The following is a 21431-nucleotide window of genomic DNA, read 5'->3' as shown; positions in this document are numbered from 1 at the left end:
CTGAGCTGCAACATAGCCAGGCTGATACTGGCAACAGATGGCCGGCTGCTTCCAACAGGCTCCAGGGCTGTCTAGATGCCACAAGGTGAGACGGGGGAGCAGGGATGCCTGGTGGCCAACCCAGCACTTACTGTTCCCCTAGGCAAACAGGACAGAGTCTGGGTGTGTGGTCAAAGCCAGGCCATCTTTACTGGAGTGAGCGCAGGAGACAAACAGTTTACAACGACCTTTAGCATTGTCTTACCATTTGATAAAAACTTCACTATAATATTTATTGTATAATGAAGAAAAAACAACACATTCAGGGAAAAATTGAGATTAACTTATTTTTCTTAAAAGGTTCATCTCAAGGATGGCAACAAAGTCCAGCTTGTGCCGCCAAACGGTTTTACATGATCAAACCGTGTACAGCTTCTTTTGTGAACTGTTGACTACAAACATTTACCAAATACATAAATTCTCTTTTAAAAAAGCCATTTTAAATATAGCAAAGCAGTGTCCTCTTGCACAGCAAAGTGAAGAAAGTTTCTACAGAGAAATAAAAGGGTTACATTTGTAAAGTCTTTTTCACATTCTAATCATCTAGCTTTTTATGATCCAATGCCAGGAGTTTTCAGGCTCCGTATTTACTATGTATTTCTTGTGCGCATGATGGTTAATACAGAAATTATGTTCAAACATTATTAGTCGTCTTTACGAGTTGAAAGGAAATGGTGACACATGTATTGTTCTTTCAGAACAAACCCCTGATTTAGTTTTGTAACACAATGGATGTGATTAGGGCTCAAAGGATGGAGTTTCGACTGGACCACCTGTGTTCACACAATGGTGACGTTCACTCTCAGTGCAGAACCACTTAGAGTTCTGAGCAAGTACAGCTGGTGGGGACTTCCTGTATCCAGTGCAAGTTAAGCTTTTTTTGTTTTTGTTTTTAATAATAAAATACGTTATCTGAAGGGATAAAATTCTCCTGTGATGGTGTCTCATACAAAACACACGAGTCTCAAAGGGTAAGAAAGTCAGTTTTAAAGCAACCCCGTCAGGTCAGTGTCCTCCCCACTCTAGGCTGGCTTCCACTGAGAGCTGTGGATGCGGATGTGTTCACACGTGAGTGTCTGGGTGAAGGATGTCAAGCCCACATGCTCCAAACCACATTGGGCACATGGGGAAAGATTAACAGTCAGATATTCAGTTCCTGAAAATGGAATACATTGTGACTTGGTCAGTGTAATTTAAATACAAACTCCGAGCCTTGTGTAGTATCAGTTTAGAAAACAGTAGTTGTACTGATTATAAACCTGCATAGAAAGAAAGACTATTGAGATACAGTCAGAAAAGCCATCTCATAAGGCACACAAGAAAATAGACAGTAAATGTGACTGTGTTAACTCCTATTCCAATATACAGCAGAAGTTCATGAACATGCATAAATAATAACGAAAGGGCCACTTAACACTTTCAAAGCTATAAATGGTTTACAAAGTGGTAAGTGTTATCTTGGAAATTCAGTGTTGGGAGACTGTCTTGTTTTAATTAGGTATGACCTTATGAAGAATGTGCCTGTAAGTCGATTCAGTACATTTCAAGAGGAAAATCTCATCTTTTCTGGTAAGAGCCAAATGCTGAGACTACAGAGGAGACAAAACAGCATCCTCACTTTTTTGGCTGCTACCACGTGCCACCACACTGTCAGTGAAGCACACTCTCTTCTGCGCGGCCCGTGCTCACCGCGCGGTGCGTGTACCCAGTCCCTGTGTGCTAGTCTGGAAGCCTGGCTGGTGAGCTGTCACAACGGCAGATGAGGAAACGCTGAAAGGAACACAATTTAGGGGAAAAGCAAAATGCAAGTAAAAACTGCAGGCAGCTGCTTAACATTGTTCAATATAAAATAGCAGCCATTTAAAACCCTTTTAAAGTTTTTCAGGAAAAGGAGTATTTAAAAATCTAGGAGAAAAGATATACAGGACTTTGAATTTTGTTCATGGCACAAGCCCAGTAAACGGATCAACTTGCTATCGCCAACGAGTTGTCTCCCTGTAAGTAAGGCCTTGTTCAAAATCCAAGCTGAGGGTGGCACCAGTTTCCCTCAGGATAGCAGGGATCGTGTCATGGAACGGCATCGTTAGAGAGCTGCTCCCTACACGCCCTTGCCTTTCCACGGGACAGCTAAAAACCCTCGTAGATTTTGTAACCAGCTGCTTCATTCTATTTTCAGAGTCAAGGAGAAAAAGATCCATTTCCCCACAAATATTTCCCTAATTATTTACCACTTATAAAACCTTTGTGCTCTTCTACTATTCTGCCATTTTCTCTAGTATTAGTTAAATTAGGTCATCTTTCTACTCTTTTTTTCTCTCACAAAAGGCAAGTTTTAAATAATGCCTTATAAAATCTGTTACGACACATTTTATATTTATGCAGGATGAACTTAACACCAATTTTTTGCCACTTTGCTATTTATGTACACATATAAAATATATAATGATGCTCACCCCATACAGCACAAAGATTACAACAGAACATCACACATTCACCACCAGTGAGGGGAAACCCCTTTACACAATCCTTTGAAAAACTGGGCTAATAATTAAAATCCAAAGTACAGTATATTTAACAAAATAGTAAATATTAAACAGTGAATACTCTACTTAAGGACTTCGCCTTTCCCCCCAAATTGGCGGCAATCCACAAAAATATACTTTATAATCTGGTGACCATACAATACATAGGTACTTACATCAAAGGTGATAATATATTTAAGATGCTATATACACAAAGAGTTTGGCTCAACTTTTAATTTACATATAGAATAATAAGTGTTCATGGCTTTTTTTTTCCAAGGTTCTGCTTGCAAGATATTTTTGTTTTTTCTCCCCTCTTAAAATAAAACTAAAAAGTTAAAACAAGATAAAGCTATTCTCTAAAAAAAAAAAGTTACAACATACAGCTTTGGCTTATATAAATAATTCAGCAGAATGTGTTCAAAAGTAGTGGATATAATTTTATATATAGTCATCAATTCATTAAGGGTGTTTTCTTTCATATAAAATATACATGACCTAAAATCAGTTTCTTTAATTTTTAAAGATATGAATGTAAAAGAAACTTCTGACATATTCCAATTATAACTTAATATATTAATTTTATTTTGTTAATGCTCTATATTTCTAGGCTAGTATTTCTGAATATTTCATGCGTATGTTCTATTCTCCCTTTTTATTAGCTAAAGATCACTTCTCTGACCCAATACATTTTTTTTGCACGTGCAAAACAGTTATGTGTGGGGCTTTTATTTTATTTATTTGTTTGTTTGTTTACTATCAACAGCCCTTTCCCATGCACCCCTTTGCAATAGACCCATGCCAGGTTGGGTTACTAATATAAATGACATTTTATGTACAGTATTGCTTTCTTGGTTCCTGCTTTTCTACTGCTCTGTTCTACAAAGCACTTTTTTTTTTTTCTGAAGTAACTACAGTCACCGCACAATTAAATAAAACAAATAGGGGGCCCCCTAGGTTTCTGCAGGCTAATGTGGAAGAATTATATATGGGTACACGTTTCTCTGCAAAAACTGTTTATCTTACGAAACAAGTAGTCCAAGGAAGTGCCAGACTGGTCTGTGCCTACAGGGTGCTTTGTCTGCCATGTGGACACACATCTGCAGACCTACAAGGAGTTTGCAGTAAGTGCCTGATTCTGTGTATGCAACACACACCCACACATACACACACTCACACCACATACATATATATGTAAAGGGATATATATGTATGTATGTACATATAAATATATTGAACTCATGTCCTTATTCACCAATTTAAGATATGTAGGGCAGCTCACTGCAGTAACACAAAGAACAACCACGAACCAGGAAGCCTTAGGTCACCCATGTGTCCATCCTCATGCGTTTTACAGAAGGGCTTTCTCTGTCCTCAGTATTAGGGGGTCGGCCAAGCACAATGGGAGAATGGAAGTCACCCCGTGGATCCTCCCGGTCACTGCCATCATAGGAGCTGCTAGAGCTGCTCAGACTGTCCACAGGGGAGCGCCCCATTTCCTGCCTGGGTTGGGGCTGTGGAGGTTGTGGAGGTGGTGGCTGTTGTTGCTGTTGTTGTTGCTGCTGCTGGAAGCCTGATGGGGTCATTCGATCCCGGGGAGGTGAAATTGGCTCTGACTTAATGTTGATGTTCTGGTTGGTGTTAATGGACAAATTTGAACCCTGAGATAACTGCCCTCCAGCCCTGTAGAAAAAAGAGAAGAGGTAAGATGGTTTGGTAGTATATATGTATAACACAACACAGCTCAGCAGACCCTGCCTGTCTGGGAAGGTTGAGGGTCTGAGATCCCATACTTCGGGAGTTTTAGTGTCTGATGCTGTCTAAAAAGAGAACAATACAGACCTTGAATTCTGTTCGCTGCCTCCCGTCCCTTAGTATCTTCTCTACTGGGGCCCCATGACAGACACATGTCATCTCTTCACAATAGCTAAGAGATGTAAACTGAATCATCCTCATTCTCCACAAAGCAAATAGCTTCAGAAAGGCCAGGAACGTGCTTGGGAGATGAGACTTACCTTCTATGTCTAAGCTTTAAGCCATTACAACTTATTTCTTGGGGCTTATTATTTATTTGTTTTTTTGTCACTACATCTCCCAATGTTGCCCAGGGTTGGTCCTCAATTCCTGAGCCTCAACCTCCTGAGCAGCTGGGTATTAGGCAGCACCAAATGCCCAGCTTTCAAATCCACCATTTTTAACACTTCCATTCAGAACAACCCTAAGGCTTCAATGGCTATATAGGCAAAACATTTCCCTAAGGTACTTGGCACTTTCACCCATAACATAATTCTCCAGAGCACTGCTGATTGGAATCTACATGTGGGATTCTTTCACTATCCAAGTGCTGGTTCACAGCACGGTGGGCAAGAGGTGTCCCAGTCCTGATCAGGTGCAAAGCAGACAGCTGGTGCAATGCTGTCCCTCTTCTGGATGCTCTCCTGGACTGGTTCCTTCTAATGCTCAGGGAGCCCGGTCTCTCCTGTGCACCACTGTAAATCCTCTTTGCCTCACACCATGCCCGTAACGAACAGTTTGTGTTCTGGGCTAGAAACAATCAAACGAGTCCTAAGCACAGGGAATTTGATCTTCTTTTTCCTCTACTAAGGAGGAAATAAAGGCACAGGCTTGAGCCTTCTTCTCCAAAGCAGAAAGAGGGAAGGGAGGCAGATGAGCTTGAGTGTTTTCAGCTGCCTTTCTTTAGGGAGCAGATTCAGGTGATGCTGGGAAGCAATGGCTTATTCATCTGCCAGTGAGAAAGAAGGGGCACACACAGGGGGCATCTAGGCCTTGGGAATCCCTTGATACCATGTTAAAAGGAAAAGTTCTGCTCTCCCAATCCCTTAAGGAAAGCTGGGTTTGCTTAGCAACCATGCTACTGTCTACAGCTGTGTTAAGAAAATACTGGCCCCTAACACTGTGTCTACATAAACGGGAATCATGGCAGAGTTGCTCATGAGAGCCTGCAAAGCAAAAGACTCCAGCTGACAATAGAGTATGCAGGCCATGTGCACAGCCCAGGGAAATTTCCAGTTACTTACACTAGAGAGCTGAGGGCTGCTTGCCCAAGATGGTGCTGCTGCCAGGCTGAAGCCTGCCCCAGAGACAGCATTCCAGGGGAGGTGAAGCCTTGCAGAGCCGACAGGTCAGCGCTGGTCAGTGAGTAATCTACAAAAGAAGGTTCCTATTACTACAAGCCAGTCATGCTGAAGTGTTCCTCTCCAGTTATTATTCTAGATAAATATGCCTTCCCTCTGGGACCAAGAGACGCACTGGACTGGTACCTGGATCAATACATCTTGATTCTAAGTAAGACAGCAGAGACAAGCTTTCTTATGTGCCAGGCTTAGAACAAAGACATTGGACTTATACCATGACACAATGCTCTACATTTGTTTTAATGGCTCCCTTACTGCACAAATCACCAAGTTCATGAATATCTTTCTATGACACACAAGTCCTTTTCTACAAATGCTTCAGTCATAAATTACTGCGACCAAGGCTTAGGACATTAAATCCTGCTTAAATTAAGTCACATCAGCTCATCATTAACACTTGGGTTTTCCATTTAGTTCAGATAAAAGGTGGCAAAGACTTCTACTTTTAACTTTCTTCTCATGTCTCAAGAAAGGTGTTTAAAGCATTTTGTTTTCATGCTGAATTAAGGAAAAAAGAAAGACTGAATTGAGACACTGTAGTTGGCACTAAGGTTTCTAGGTGGCTATCCTTTCATACTTGACATGCCCAGAAAGTCTCAGCCATCCCCAAAGAGGCTGGATGCTTGCCCTAGGGACACTTCTAGTCCACAACTCTCTTTTGACTTCTTGGCCTGTCCAGACACCATTTGACATGTCCCACTTGGCTATCTCTACAGACACCTTCATTCTGGCACAACCTACACCAGGCTCATGTTCTCCCGAAAGCTGCTCTTCCTTTCGTGGTAATTTGCGTCAACACACCAGTGGCTCATACAGTGGCGTTAATCGAGTATTAAGGTTCCTTCCCTGCTGCTCTCTGACTCCACCACCATCAACAACTCAGCCTGGTCAATCCCATCTGCCACCTCTCCAGCTGGTCAGGGTTCCTGTGTGTTCACACTACTCTAGTGCAGACTCCAGCTGGTCAGGGTTCCTGTGTGTTCACACTACTCTAGTGCAGACTCCAGCTGGTCAGGGTTCCTGTGTGTTCACACTACTCTAGTGCAGCCTCCAGCTGGTCAGGGTTCCTGTGTGTTCACACTACTCTAGTGCAGCCTCCAGCTGGTCAGGGTTCCTGTGGGCGCACACTACTCTAGTGCAGACTCCAGCTGGTCAGGGTTCCTGTGGGCGCACACTACTCTAGTGCAGACTTCAGCTGGTCAGGGTTCCTGTGGGCGCACACTACTCTAGTGCAGACTCCAGCTGGTCAGGGTTCCTGTGTGTTCACACTACTCTAGTGCAGCCTCCAGCTGGTCAGGGTTCCTGTGTGTTCACACTACTCTAGTGCAGCCTCCAGCTGGTCAGGGTTCCTGTGTGTTCACACTACTCTAGTGCAGACTCCAGCTGATCAGGGTTCCTGTGTGTTCACACTACTCTAGTGCAGCCTCCAGCTGGTCAGGGTTCCTGTGTGTTCACACTACTCTAGTGCAGCCTCCAGCTGGTCAGGGTTCCTGTGTGTTCACACTACTCTAGTGCAGCCTCCAGCTGGTCAGGGTTCCTGTGGGCGCACACTACTCTAGTGCAGACTCCAGCTGGTCAGGGTTCCTGTGGGCGCACACTACTCTAGTGCAGACTCCAGCTGGTCAGGGTTCCTGTGGGCGCACACTACTCTAGTGCAGACTCCAGCTGGTCAGGGTTCCTGTGTGTTCACACTACTCTAGTGCAGCCTCCAGCTGGTCAGGGTTCCTGTGTGTTCACACTACTCTAGTGCAGCCTCCAGCTGGTCAGGGTTCCTGTGGGCGCACACTACTCTAGTGCAGCCTCCATAAAGAAAACTATTACTTGGACCACTAAACTACCTCTCTATGACTTACTGGCATTCAGCTAAAAAAACAAAAGATTTTGTTTTTTGTTATTTTAATTATGTGTATGTGTGTCTGTGCTCATGAGTGAAAGTTCCCACACAAGCCAAAAGAGGGTGCTGGACTCGCCTGGAGCTGGAGTTACAGGCAAGTTGGGACCCACCTGGCATGGGTGCTGGGGTCCAAATTGGGGCCACTGCAAGTTTAGCACCAAGTCTACCACAGAACCATCTCCTACAACCACTGGAGCCAAAACGACATTTTTGAAAACAACAAATATGACTGACACTCCTGATAAACTTTCTTCTGCTTCCCAATGCTCCCAAGACAACATGAGCAATCCGTAACAGACCCAACAAATCCCCTTCTCCAGCTCAGCTCTAACTGCCCTGCCTGTGACATCCACCCTCCCTAGTAGACTCCTGCCTGTGTCCTTGCTGATAGACAGGACCTGACACAACAGGAAGAGGTCTTTCCTAGTGCTGCTTGGGTACCTATCATACATGTCCAATATATATCTTTAGAATACATTAACAACATCTTGACGCTGCAAGTGATGTTACTGGTGGGCATGAGGAAGTGTCTATGGGATTCAAACTACTTTATTTTTATTTTAAAAAGAGGCTCATTAATTAATTTATTTATTTATTGCCTGGGATGTAGGCCTGACACTAAGTATATAGGGAAAGGAAAATAATATACACAATAACATGGCAAAATTAAACAAAATAGACATTCTAAGAAGCAGAGTAAAAGTTGACCTTACATGAAATGGGATGGAAGATTAGAAAGAGACAGATGGTTTTAAGGGAGGCTGACTCCACTCATGTGCTTTAGTAATTCCTTAGACGTTGTAAAAATATATGTATTCAGTATTTTAAAATGCTTATAGGCATACACATTCTTTAGAAACAAATAGCATTTATAAAGATGAGTACTGCAGTAGAATCTCAGGGACACTGGAACACCTGCAATGAGACACTCAGCAAACCGCAATCTTAAGTCCAAACTTGGTCTTCTCAGTTTCACTCATCTGAGCATCTGACCTCTCAAGCTTCCTTCCTCCCTATCTTCTCAATTCAAGAGTGTAACTAGAAAACCCAACAGTGTAGGACTTCCTACACATGCTTACCAGCTAAGCTGTACCTGTCTCCTCATCTGGAAAAAAGTTATGTCCTTAACTCAGAATCTCTTATACACCAAGTGACTGATGGTCTGTAATAGAATTTCTATAAATGCTTATGCTCTGGCCTTTTCTGGAAGGAGTTCTGTGTAACACGCAAACAATGGGCTACAATTCACAGGCTACTACACATCTCAGGGACTGGGGCAGGGTCTATTCCGTACTGGTGGCTGGGAAGGTAAAGGGCATCCCTAAGCCTTCCTTTGTCAACAAGCCCATGACAAGTTGTTGCTGTTTGAAAAGGACTAGCACTTGGAATTAAAGTGCCAATCAAATGTATAGACTGCCTGTCCCTCCAGGTAGAGCCACACAGCAGTTTTAGTGCTGGTGCCAAATCACTTACCCTGTAGTCTAAAATTAGGAGATCTCCACCACAGTCCACTCATGAGCATCATAAAAGAGTGACTTCCTTGCAGTGCAGTCTCTGGACGACTGACAAGGTGTAATTTATAGCTTTCCCAGAGCCACAGGTATTTGGCTCAGCTAGGGAGAAAGTGAAAGCACATGTGCTTCCTGCCTGCCTTAGAATGGTAAACCAGCAGGGAACCAACTGCACACCAGTTCTCCATCTGGTCCATTTGGCTAGCAGTGCCCCTCCCCCACCACTGTAATACTCAAACTTTCTTAACAGCCCTTAACAATCTTAAGAGTAGTTTAAGATGAAGTCTAAAAAACTAACGAATGAAAACCTATTCTCAGCAGCAGAAGCTGGCAGTGGGGAGAAATCAAGAAGGTGATCATTTTCATCTGCAGGTACAAAAACAGACCAAACCAGTAGCTACAGGAGGAAAACATCTTGCCTGGCACAGCAAAGCATCAGCCACAGCCCTAAGGGAGCTCTGTCCTTTCCCAAAGCAGGTTTACAGCATGGAGACAATCTGATTTCAAAAGTGTGGAAGGGCAAGATATTGTATAATAAGAGACTACATAAAAGCAGCTAAGCAATTGGCTCCTACCATCCTTGGCTGAATGCAAGCCACACTTGACAATAGCTACTTGGTTCTTTGTCAAGAAGCAGTAAAAGGCCAGGCATTGGCCTAACACTTTGGAGACAGAGGCAGGTGAATCTCTGTGAATGAGACCAGTCAGGTCTAGAATTGTTACACACACACACACACACACACACACACACACACACCACCCCACCACCACCAAAATCCTGTCTTAAATAAAAAACAACAACAAAAAACCCAGACCGAAATAAGACAAAGTCAAAAGCACTAAAAAGACACATTGGAGCAATAGCTTATATCTATTATCAATTCATTTTATGTAACTTTTTAAAGGTTTAGTATTTTTTAAAATATATATTTAAATTAAAAAAACCCCAGAGATAATATTCTCAATAAACATGCTAAAAAATTTAAAAAGTACATCTTATTTAGAAAATGCTAAAAACAGAGTCCAGAAAAAAGCCCAGCGATGGCTCACCAGTGTTGTAGGCTGTCGGCATTGCTGAGTACACTAGTCCCTGTGGAGGCAAGCTCGGAGTTGTCACGGACACTACAGGGGTGGCGAGAGGCTGAGCGGCTTGAGAACTGCTTATCCTTTGGGCATTCTGTGAGAAATCAGAAAAAAGATTAAGTGTAATTATATGGTATTTATGTTCAGACTGAATATTTCAAAAATAGCTTTCAATTTGAATGTGACGCTTTTCACAGTTTTATGTGAATGCCATTATTTCCTGAAGCAGTGATGATATAAAAATCTTAAAGTTACTAATGGGAATAACTAAATATTTAATTTTAAGATATCTGTTTTTATAGTAATCATTCATTTCCCCCTTAAAAAATACAGCATATTAATACCAGATGCATTGTCTTAAAATAGAAACTTATTTTATAGGCAATAACACTTTTGTGTGCTAGCCTAATGAGGACTTGATGTCACTGCAAGTATTGTCAGGCTACATTAAAAGTCTGTGTAGGTTTTAAAGGCTGATAACAGTCAAAGTCATTTGAATACATGAGATTATAAATCTAAGAGTACTGGAAGCAAAACTACTTCCTTTACATCCCTATACACTAATGTTTTAAGTTGTGGCTTATCCTGCGGCCATGTCCTGGGTTCCCCTGCTTACCCTGCAGGGGACCTAGGTTTTAATAGCACATTCAGGTCTGTGTCGTTCTGACCTCCCAGCGTTTTGAAAGAAAAGGCTGTAAGTTTTTAAATAATATACTTTTCAAAGGGCTTTGAATGGAGTGCTATTAGATACTTACTGACTGGCTGTATCTACATAGTATTATTTTAGCCAGGGTGGAAATAAATAAAATCAACAGTTCTTTTTTTGGGGGGTGGAGTGGGGAGAGACAGGGTCTACGTAGCCCTGGCTAGCCTGAAACTTGCTACCTAGACCAGACTTGCCTTGAACTCACAGATTCATCTACCCCTGCCTCCTGACTTGGGAGATTAAAGGCCTGCATATATAAAAGCCTGGCCAAAAAAAGAGTCACCTCTTAAATGATGAAGCTGTTTAGGATAGTCCCTGTCTTCCATCATTAAGAGTATGATAGCATCAGTTTTTTTCACACTGACCTAATATGGACAAAACTCAGGGATCAGAGAACAGAAATCACTCCAGTTTGTATACAAGAAAGCTAAAGGACGACTATAATTTGTTTTTATGAACGAAGTCATAGCCTGATGATTGTATTCTCACAACAGTAAAAGTATTGTGTGGTGCCCACAACTACAGGTTCTGAGGAGTCCGAATGAGACCAGAGGTTCTCTATCACTGATTTCAGAATGCCATGAGATGAATGAGATAAATGTGAATGTGGTATTTTGAAGAGAATTCTAGACTCCAGCTTCGTTCATGGTGGTTTGTATTTTCTATAAATCATCTGAAATACTATATAACGAGTGGGTATCCTACCAGGGTTTTAGTCATCCTTTCTTATGTCTGGAGAAAAATCACTTCCCTTCCCTAACTGTTTAATTGGTTACAGAGGGAAGTGGGACTTGTCTGTCCTGCCTGGCTTCCAGTGCTCCTGCTGACAATCAAGGAGTATTAGAAAAGAGCCCACGACAGCATTCTTACAGTCCCCAGACACGCTCTGTAGTTAAAAGTTTTACATTATTGGTGATTTTAACAGACATATATATATTTATATTCCTCTTATCCATAGCTATTCCACTAAATCTGTAATGAGATAAAATGATTTATGATAAAATGAGATAAAGTAAAAGTTAAAAAAGGAAAAAGGCCTCAACACAGGTCTAGGAGTTGGGCTGCTCTTTGTCCTTTCACTATGGATCAGAGCCAGCAAACAATTATTCTAGGGCATGGACCGTTTTGAGTAACTTTCTACGTTCTAGTGGACTGAATTTGTGGTTCTTTTTTGCATTTTCAACTGATTTAATTTTTAGTCTGAACTAGCTTAGGAATGTGAATGGCAACAGTTTCTGGTGATCTTTCTTATTTTTATGATTTCCACATTTCAACACATTCAGAAACTATCCCTGAGATTCTGCAGTTATGTGTTACTTCAAGGAAGACAGAAAGTCATACCCTGACATACACTGGCATGACAGGTGGAGACACATTGACATCTAGTCAACAATGTCAATGAGCTGGTGAGGAGGGATTTACTCTGGATTTAATTGGGTCTCAGACCAAATTAGGTGAAAAAAAATATAGTGCTGAGACGGTGTGGTGTGGGCGATCCCCATTCTAGGCTTCATCTTCACGCAACCTCCTGGTAAGACTTCAAAGACGTGGGTGACACTCCATTATATGGGTTCTGCCCACCAAATCTCTGCAGCAATGTATCCCATCAATAAGTGACTTTCAGAACCACTAGAGGGCAACACAGTGTTAGATAACTAAAGAGAGCATTTGGGACAACTAGTTAAGGTTAACCAGTGGGATTTAGTATAAATTATTCTAGTTTGAACCATAATTGCAACCATTAAAGCATTTCCCCCAAAGATACTCACTGTATAATCTACCATCACATTTAGCTAATCAATGTATTTCAGATACCAATACAAAATGACATCCCAAACAAGCAAACACAGAGCAGATAACCTTATTTGAAAAGAAAACCAACTGTGCAAAACACACCAGCATGCATAAACACGTAGTAATAAGGAAATGAAACCGATGGATGCCTTTATATACCATGCTCTCATGCACTAACCTGTCCATGCTAAAACCTGAGCACTTACAAGTTTTCATTCCCCTTAAACGAGAGTCATATAATTAGCAACTCACTTGGAATGCATATGATGACAATTGTTACGTTTGGGTTTTAGTTCCCAACAAAGAGCTAAGTTACTTTTAGTCAAGTTTATTTTCCAGAAGAAAAGACAACAGAAATGCTTGTTTTGGTAAAAGCTGATTTTAAGAACCAAATATCTTCTGATAAAAAGTAAATTTGTGTATGTTAATTACAGATATTTCTTTTCGTAAACAGGGAACCCCCTTGTGGTTCAGACTGTCTCATTCAGGATGAAATAATTCCAACTCTGAAAAAGGTGACCTCACCAAAAATGATGTAATCTTTTTGAAAGAAACATAACACAAGATTCTGTGTTACAATCTGAGGGACTCTGAGGGTGAAGTCATTTTCTAAAAATACTTTAATAATTTGGAGAGCAACATAAGGTATTTTGTGTATTTCCTCAGAAGAAAAAGTTTGAGGTGTCTTGTACTCAGGGGCAGCTATTGTTTTTATAAGTCATTTCAATATGTCTCCCCTCTGCCCCCCCCAAATAAAATGGACTAATATATACAATAAAGAAAAAAACTAGGGTCAGTAGTATCAGTGAATGACTTTCTTAATTAAAAATATTTGAATAGTGGAAAACAAAAAAAAATCTGTGTAACAAAAACACTGATTAGATTAAAACATTTAAAATAATTAGTACTTTTCATATATTTTTCAACTCCCTTCAAGCAGGAAACCACACTCACCAACTCCAATTCCTCTTCCTCCGACTGTACTCAGCACATAAGAGGGACAAGAGAGTTAACTAAGACTGTTGGTACTTGCAACAAGATCTTTCTTTAGAAAAACATGACACGGAATTCTAGTGGTTGCTGGGAACTCTACAGAGGTTACATGCATAACAAATGTAAATTACTTGCCTCTATATTATAGCTGATTTTTTTTTCAAAATATCAAAAGTTCTTTTAAATTCTCTAGCCAAAAATTTAAAGCCCCATCCTACCCCCTACCCTTGCCTACTTTTGCACGGGCCTTCCTACACAGCAAATGCTCCTGGACACTTCCAAGTGCAGCGCTGTACTTACATTACACATTTTAAACCCCGCATTACTAACCCCCTGGCCATACAGTCTACATGTCTGTCTCCTACCAGACTCTGCTGTTAGGAAACCGTTTGTGCTTTGCTTTCCGGTGGCCAGCACAGCATTATAAAACACAGCACATGTTTGCCAATAAATGTTCCAGTTTTGAGTAACAATATATGCTTAACACTTGTAAATCATTGTATTCACATGAATAAAACTATTGTAGGGATTAAAACCTTGCATATGAAAAAAATAAAGAGGGGTAGAAAAGTGAAATTAAAATCTACAAATAGCAAAAAATGAACATGTTTTCTTTTTAAAGCATTTATGAAACATTAATATGATAGAGACTGCTTATTGTTATTTTCCATTTTATTTAAGTCAAATTTCTTCCAAGTTGAAAGTGTCCTTAGCCTCACTGATATAGAAGTCATAATTTTTTTTTTTTGTTTTTCCAACACAGGGTTTCTCTGTGTAACAGCCCTAGTTGACCTGGAACTAGTTCTTGTAGACCAGGCTGGCCTCAAACTCAGAGATGTGCCTGCCTTTGCCTTCTGAGTGCTGGGATTAAAGGAGAGTGCCACCACCGCCCAGCTTAGAAGCCATAATCTAATGCAGGTTTCTCTTCAATGAATGAGTGAAGGAGGGGGTTGATTATTATTCAACAAAACAAGTCTTACATACAAGTGGGTAAAATGCAGTTCAGCTATTGTCAGACTTATCATTTCCAACAGACAGCAAAATAATACCAAACTCTTGTGTGTGTAAAATACAGTGTATACTTGATTCTACAGATAGATAGAAGTTTATGAGACAAATTTTTAATTTTCCAGTTTTGTGGTTTTGTTTCCTTTTTCTGTGACTAGATGTAAATTTATTAAGCAGTTTTCAATTGTAGTTTGGATCTTTCTAGAACACGTTTCTGTGCTTTAAGTGACTTTTTTTAATTTCTGAAAGCTCCTAGCAGGTACTGCCTACTGGCAAGGTGAGCAAAAAACCATGCTAAATGACTCTTTTCAGTCAGGCATATTCTCTGTTATGCACATTTGTGTTTTACCCTGCAAAGACAGCACCTTCATACCCCTTACCCAGCTTAGCATCCCATTACTCTGAGGCTAACCTTCCAGAGAAACAGCTGAGGCTAGTGACTACTGCATTTGTAAGGCTCTGCACTTCACTAAGATTCCACCAGTATTGGTGGAATGGAACACATTAACTTTTGGAAGAATACCTGATCTTATCAAAAGGCAGATGTCATCTTTTATTTGACTACTAGTGATGTTAGGCTGGTTACCTAAATTAAGATAATGTCCTCCAGGATTCCCCACTATAAAAAAAAAATCACAATTTTCTCCTTTGTAAACAACACAAATTTAGGGAAATACAATTTGAGGCTCTGTAAATAATGTTTCACTTTAAACTTACTGGCTTGCCTACAATTATGCTTGTGGTACTAGTCTTTCTATTCTTCCGAATTTACTAATGAGATCCGCTATCTGAGGAGGAGGTGTCACATCTTTATTTATTCAACCGTATTTGTGTGAATGATGCAGTCAGCATTTCCTACGCCTTGGATTATAACCTCAAACTACTGTAATTTAAATTTTTCTAGTTTTGGCAGCTGGGATGTCTTTTCTGGAGACTGGTCCCTGCAGCCCTTTGCTAACTACATCCGTATTCCCTGGCCCCTCTGGCTCAGCTTGTGCTTCCCTACACCAGTTCTACAACCCACCACTTCTCCAAGGAGTATGAATTAGAAAACAGTGCCACGATCACAGCACCAAGCCCACGGAGATACTAGATGACAGAACTAGAAAACACATGATGTTAAGTTATGTGTATACATAGAAAATCTGTGTGATTGGTGACAGCCTGGCTCCTATGACCTCCAGTACAAATGAACCCCAAATCAACACTTTCAAGCAGGCTGAAAAATGATTTTGTACTCATTTTAAAAAGTGGACTGTGTATTTTCTATTTTTGAATTTTAAGAGTTCTTTAAAATATATTCTAGAAATAATCCCTTATCTGGATATGTGATTTGCAAATATTTTTTCTTAATTTATCACTTGTCTTTTTAATTCTTTGGATAGTGCCTTTTATAGAGAACATTAAATTCCTGTGAATTCTAATATTTAATTTCTTCCCTTATGGATCACTGTATGGTTTTCTCCTATATTTTGCAGTTTCACATATTAACTGAGTCTATGATCCATTCTGAATTAGTTTTTACATGAAACATAAATATGAATCAAATTTCCTTATTTATTTTTTGCAAATGGGTATTTAATTATTTCAGTGCCACAAGCTAGACTAAGTACCCTTTTTCCATAGACCTGACTCAATCCCTCTGCCAAGCCCAGCTAGATGCATCCTCTAATGATCTACTGCCTACCCTTTTGTCAACACCACATTTGGAACTGCTGAAGCATTAGAGTAGGTCTCGGTCTCTCTCTCTCTCTCTCTCTCTCTCTCTCTCTCTCTCTCTCTCTCTTTTTCCATTCAAAAATTCACACTTCCTCCCCTCCTCCTATTCCCCTCCTGCTCCCCCATTCACCCTCCTCCCCCCCCCCCCCGACTCCTTAAGAGAGGGCAGAGAAAAACCAAGTAGTGTCTTTTGTATTTTAGGTCTTTCGCCTTTCCATATATGTTTTAGAAATGATTTGTACTGTTTTAAATGTCAAATTCTACTTATTCATTGTTAATATAATACAAGAGGTTGCCCATACTGGCCTTGTTCTCTGTTCTTGCTAAACTCACTGGCAGGCCCTACAGATATGCACCAGTGCTGCTTGTTTGGGTGGGTTCTTCATGCTTTTCAGTATGGAAGACTGAGTCCCTTATGAACAGAAGCTGTACTTTTCTTCCTTCCCCACATTAATAAACCTTATTTTTCATTTTTAACTACACTGGTTAGGTTTCCACGAATGTGAACAGTGATGACAGACAAGAACTGACTAGCTTCTTACACTGGACAAAGACAGGTGCTGTGTGCTACAGTTTTGGAGATGACCTTGTGGGTAAGTGAAATCTTTTCTACTCTACTCATAGGTTTTTGCTTTGTATCATGAAATGTCATATCCTACTAATATGGTGATTTGTGTTGACTAATTTTCAAATACAAAATCTCTCTTGCATTTCTGAAATGAAATTCGCCTGACTGTCGTCACTGATTATCCTTCTTATACAGAGATACACTGATTTGCCAAAAATTGTTGGGGGTTTCTGTGTGTCCATGAAGCACACTGGTTTACAGTTATTTTTTTCTTATAATGCCTTATTCTGACTTTGTATTAAGAGTGTTCTTTAGTTTTTTGTTTGTTTGTTTTTTCCCTGAAAGATTTTGGGAGTTGCTATTAATTCTTCCTTAAATGTTTGGTAAGATTTGCCATTGAAGCCATCTAGGCCTGGAATTTCTACTTTGAAAGGCTTTAAAACGAGAAATTCAATTTCTTATTTAGCTGAGTAATTTTTTAGTAGTCTGTATCTTTCAAGGAATTTGTTTTTTACCTAAGCCATCAAATCTATGGAACAGGTCTGTCTGTGCCATTCCCTTATCTTTTCATATCATTTGAATTTTTCACCTCTTTCCATTCTTGGTATTTATATTTGGGTCTTCTTACTGTCTTTGATTTAATAGCTAGAAAATTATCAATTAATTAGAAGAAAAGGGTTTTTTTTTTTTTGGTGGTTGTTTTATTGCTTTCCTCTATTCTTTAACCATTTAAAAATTCCTTAATTTCTACTCTTTATCTTTCCCTTTTCTTTGCTGCTCTGGGTTAACTAAATTTGTCGTTTTTCTCAAACTAAAAGCTGTAGTTACTGATTCAGGATGTTCTTTTCATTTTTATCAAAAATGTATATTCTCTAAGAAGGCACACAGAGGTGTGCGTGCAGGTCAATGTGCAGGAGTCAGTTCTATCATGTGAGTTCTCAGGATTGAAATCAGGATGTCCACTTTGGCAGCAGGTGACTTTTTACCTGCTGTGCTGGCTAGTTTTATGTCTTGACACAAGCTGAAGTCATCTGAGAGGAGGGAACCTCAATTAAGAAAACACCTCTATAACGTTGGACGTCAGGCAAGCCTGTAGGGTATTTTCTTAATTAGTGGTTAATTGGAAGGGTCCAGTCCATTGCGAGTGGTGCCATCCCTGGGCAGGTGGGTCCTGGGCTCAGTAAGAAAGCAGGCTGAGTAAGCCATGGGAAACAAGCTAGTAAGCAGCACCCCTCCATGGCCTCTGCATTTAGCTGCTTCCATCTATGTTCCTGCACTGTTTGATATCCTGTCTTGACTTCCTTTGATGATGTACAGTGATATGGAAGTATAAGCCAAATAAACCCTTTCCTCCCCAATTTGCTTTTTGGTCATGGTGTTTTACTACAATAGAAACTCCAACAAAGACAACTGCTAAGCCATCTCACAATCCCTGACCTTCCCCCTCAACAAACAGAAGCAATTAAAGCTATATATATAGTTCCTCCAGCAGTACTCTGGATGGTCCTCAACATTTTGGTAGTCTGTATTTTCATTTTCGGTTAGTGATGTGTATTTTAAAAATGTTTTACTTTTCCCTGATTTCAGTGGGACCACGTTGAGTTTCTCTCCATTTAGTTTGATGTTGGCTGTTAATTTGCTATATATTGCCTTTATTATGTTTAGGTATGGTCCTTGTATCCCTGCTCTCTCCAAGACTTTTATCATTAAGGGGTGTTGAATTTTGTCAAAGGCCTTTTCAGCATTTAATGAGATGATCATGTGGCTTTTTTTCTTTCAGTTTGTTTATATGGTGGATTACATTGATATATTTTCATATGCTGAACTATCCCTGCATCTCTGGGATGAAGCCTACCTGATCATGGTGGATGATTTTTCTGATGTGCTCTTCAATTTGGTTTGCCAGTATTTTATTGAGTATTTTTGCATCAATGTTAATGATAAGACTGGTCTGTAATTCTCTTTCTTAGTAATGTCTTTCTGTGGTTTGGATATCTGGGTAACTGTAGCCTCATAGAAAGTTTGGCAACGCTCCTTTTGATTCTATTGTATGGAACAATTTGACGAGTATTGGTACTAGTTTTTCTTCAAAAATCTGTGCTGAAATCATCTGGTCCTGGGAATTTTTGTTTGGGAGACTTTTGATGACTGTTTCTATTTCCATAGCAGTTACTTTGCTTATTCTAACATTTAAAAAAATGTTTTACTTTAAATTATGTGTATGTGTGCATGCCTACAGACAGGAATACGAGTGCCCATGCAGGCCAGAGAGAGCAACAGATCCCCTGGAGCTGGAGTTACCCACCTGATACAGGTCCAGATAACTGAAACATGGTTCTCCATAAGAGCAGGAAGCACTCTTAACCACTGACTACTAGCTATGTGTATTGCTACATTTCTCTTGATTTTTTTCTGTGGCCCACAGATTATTTAAAAACGTGAGGCTCAGGGATCCTAATAGAAGAGAGGGCAGAAAGGTTTTAGAGGTTGGAGGTGGTGGCTGACGTCAAGGAAGAGCAGTTATACACAGGAAAGCTCAGTGACTGTGGTGGCATGTGTAAGATCTGTGCACGTTCAAGCCAGACAAAATCCTGGCAGTACACCCCTAGCTGAGGAGCTACTGGCAACTGAGAGCTGCTGAGAAAGAGTCAGTTTCCTTTAAGGGTGTGGCTCCTGCCAGGTCAATCACACTTCAGGACAGTTCCCATACTGACACCACAAACTAGACTCTATAAGTTTTGTTTTTTAAAAAAGAGGATACAAATTTGGGTGGGGAGGAGGGGGTGAATATGATCAAAATACACTGTACGAAACTCTTGAAGAATTAATGAAAATATTACTTTTAAAAGTAAATTTACTGTTAAATTTCTAAACTAAGAATGCTTTTTCCTGGTATCTTTCCAAGACTGATTTCTAAGTTTTATTTTAGGAAATAGAATGTTCCGTCTTGGTAAACAGTTCCATAAACATCTCTTATAACAATATAAAAAAGACACCTTAGTTATAACAATATAAAAAAAACCACCTTAGTTATGTGGCCTACCTTCCTAACTCAGTAACTCCAGTCTCATCTGAAAAGGCATCAAACAAATCTCAGCTGGAGAACATTCTAAGACATGTAAGCAGCACCCCTCAAAAAATGCCAAAGTCTTTTAAGCAAAGCCTTAGAAACTCTCATAGCCTAGAAGAGTTGAAGATGACATGTTTAATGAGTGAAATATGCCATGTGACCTAGTCTGGCTCCTGGCATAGAGAGATGAAGTTTAAAACTAACGTGTGTAACTATGAACTTTAGTTAATAACAATTTACAATAATTGTCATTAATGTTAATAACTGTACCATAGTAGTATAAACTGTTAAATTATGTATGATTTTAGCAATCTTTCAAATGAATCAAAAGCTGTTCTAAAGAAAAAAGTTTATAAACTGCTTATTCCATTCATTTATTTCCCTTTGTTCTGTTTCGTTGCATACAGTCAAGATATGGCTATTACGACTTCTTCAAGAAGACGCTAACATTTCTTGTAGAATAGTTCTGTTGGCAATAAATTCCTGTTTTCTGTTTGAAAAGGCTTTGCATTTATTTTTTTAAAACATTTTTGCTGAGTACAGAGATCTGAGTTTTTTGAGTTTATTATTGTTCATTGTTAACCAGCTTGAAGTATGGTAGTAATATCCTATCTTTGGTCTGTAAGCCATGTGTTTCTATTCACTAACTGTCTTTAAGAATTTCTCTTTGCCCTTTGCTTTTAGCAGTTTGAATATGCATGTGTATATGTGTGCACATTCGCACTGAAAGTATTTATTCTACTTAATGTTTGTTATCTCCTTTGAACCATTGTTTTTACTGTTCTCTTTTTTGGAACTAAAATTCCAGACATGTTGCACTATGCTAAAGTCCTGCAGCTCTCAGATACTGCTTGGCTTCGGATCTTCTCCTATCTCCTATTGTGGGCCTGCCATGGCAAAGTTTTAGTTACTTTTCTCAGGAACTAGACCGGGCTTGAAAGTTTTTGTTGCTGTGGGTACTTTCAGTATATTTACCAAAAATGCTTCCATCCAAACCCCTCTAAAGGTGGGAGACGGGTAGGCCAGTTTCCCCAGTGACTATCCCATTCTATCATATCTTCTGTGAAGTGCCAGTCTGCCCCCTCAGTCACCTTGTCACTCTCAAGGTACCCACCGTGTCTTCTTGCTTCTCAACCACTGGCAGAAATACTGTCCTGTCTCCATTTCCAGATACAGTAAGACCTCATCAGTATTTATTTCATGGAAAAGAGAAAGAGTCAGATAAAGCCTGTCTCACTGCAGTGGCAGCTGGGTTTTTAGAAGTCTTTCCATGTTATATTTTGTTTGATGTGGGGCACTCAGTGGGGTTCACAGTGAAAAGCCTGTGGAGATGACGACTCATCCTACACCAAGGCTTCAGTAACTTCCT

The 21431-nt window shown here is 40.1% G+C and overlaps 1 protein-coding gene across 6 annotated transcripts in view; it reads right to left on the bottom strand.

Moving 5' to 3' along the window:
• Positions 1-300: 300 nt before the first annotated feature.
• Mef2a (myocyte enhancer factor 2A) overlaps positions 301-21431 on the bottom strand; it is a 120018-nt gene continuing 98887 nt past the window's right edge. For 4 of the 6 annotated variants that reach the window (XM_041657032.1, XM_041656942.1, XM_041657121.1 and 1 more), the window contains 4 exons: positions 13659-13682; positions 10172-10298; positions 5600-5726; positions 301-4244 (listed from right to left, as the gene is read on the bottom strand). In XM_041657032.1, coding sequence (XP_041512966.1) covers positions 3881-4244; positions 5600-5726; positions 10172-10298; positions 13659-13682 — 642 coding nt within the window. In that variant the 3' untranslated portion in view covers positions 301-3880. The remainder of the gene's footprint in view (positions 4245-5599; positions 5727-10171; positions 10299-13658; positions 13683-21431) is intronic. The other 2 variants (XM_041657296.1, XM_041657365.1) reach the window with 1 other exon arrangement.

This window comes from Microtus oregoni, unplaced genomic scaffold (assembly GCF_018167655.1).
Source record: "Microtus oregoni isolate MIOR12 unplaced genomic scaffold, Mior012 000000F_ref0000247, whole genome shotgun sequence".
Lineage (NCBI taxonomy): Eukaryota > Metazoa > Chordata > Mammalia > Rodentia > Cricetidae > Microtus > Microtus oregoni.
This window is presented reverse-complemented; position numbering and strand designations above follow the sequence as displayed.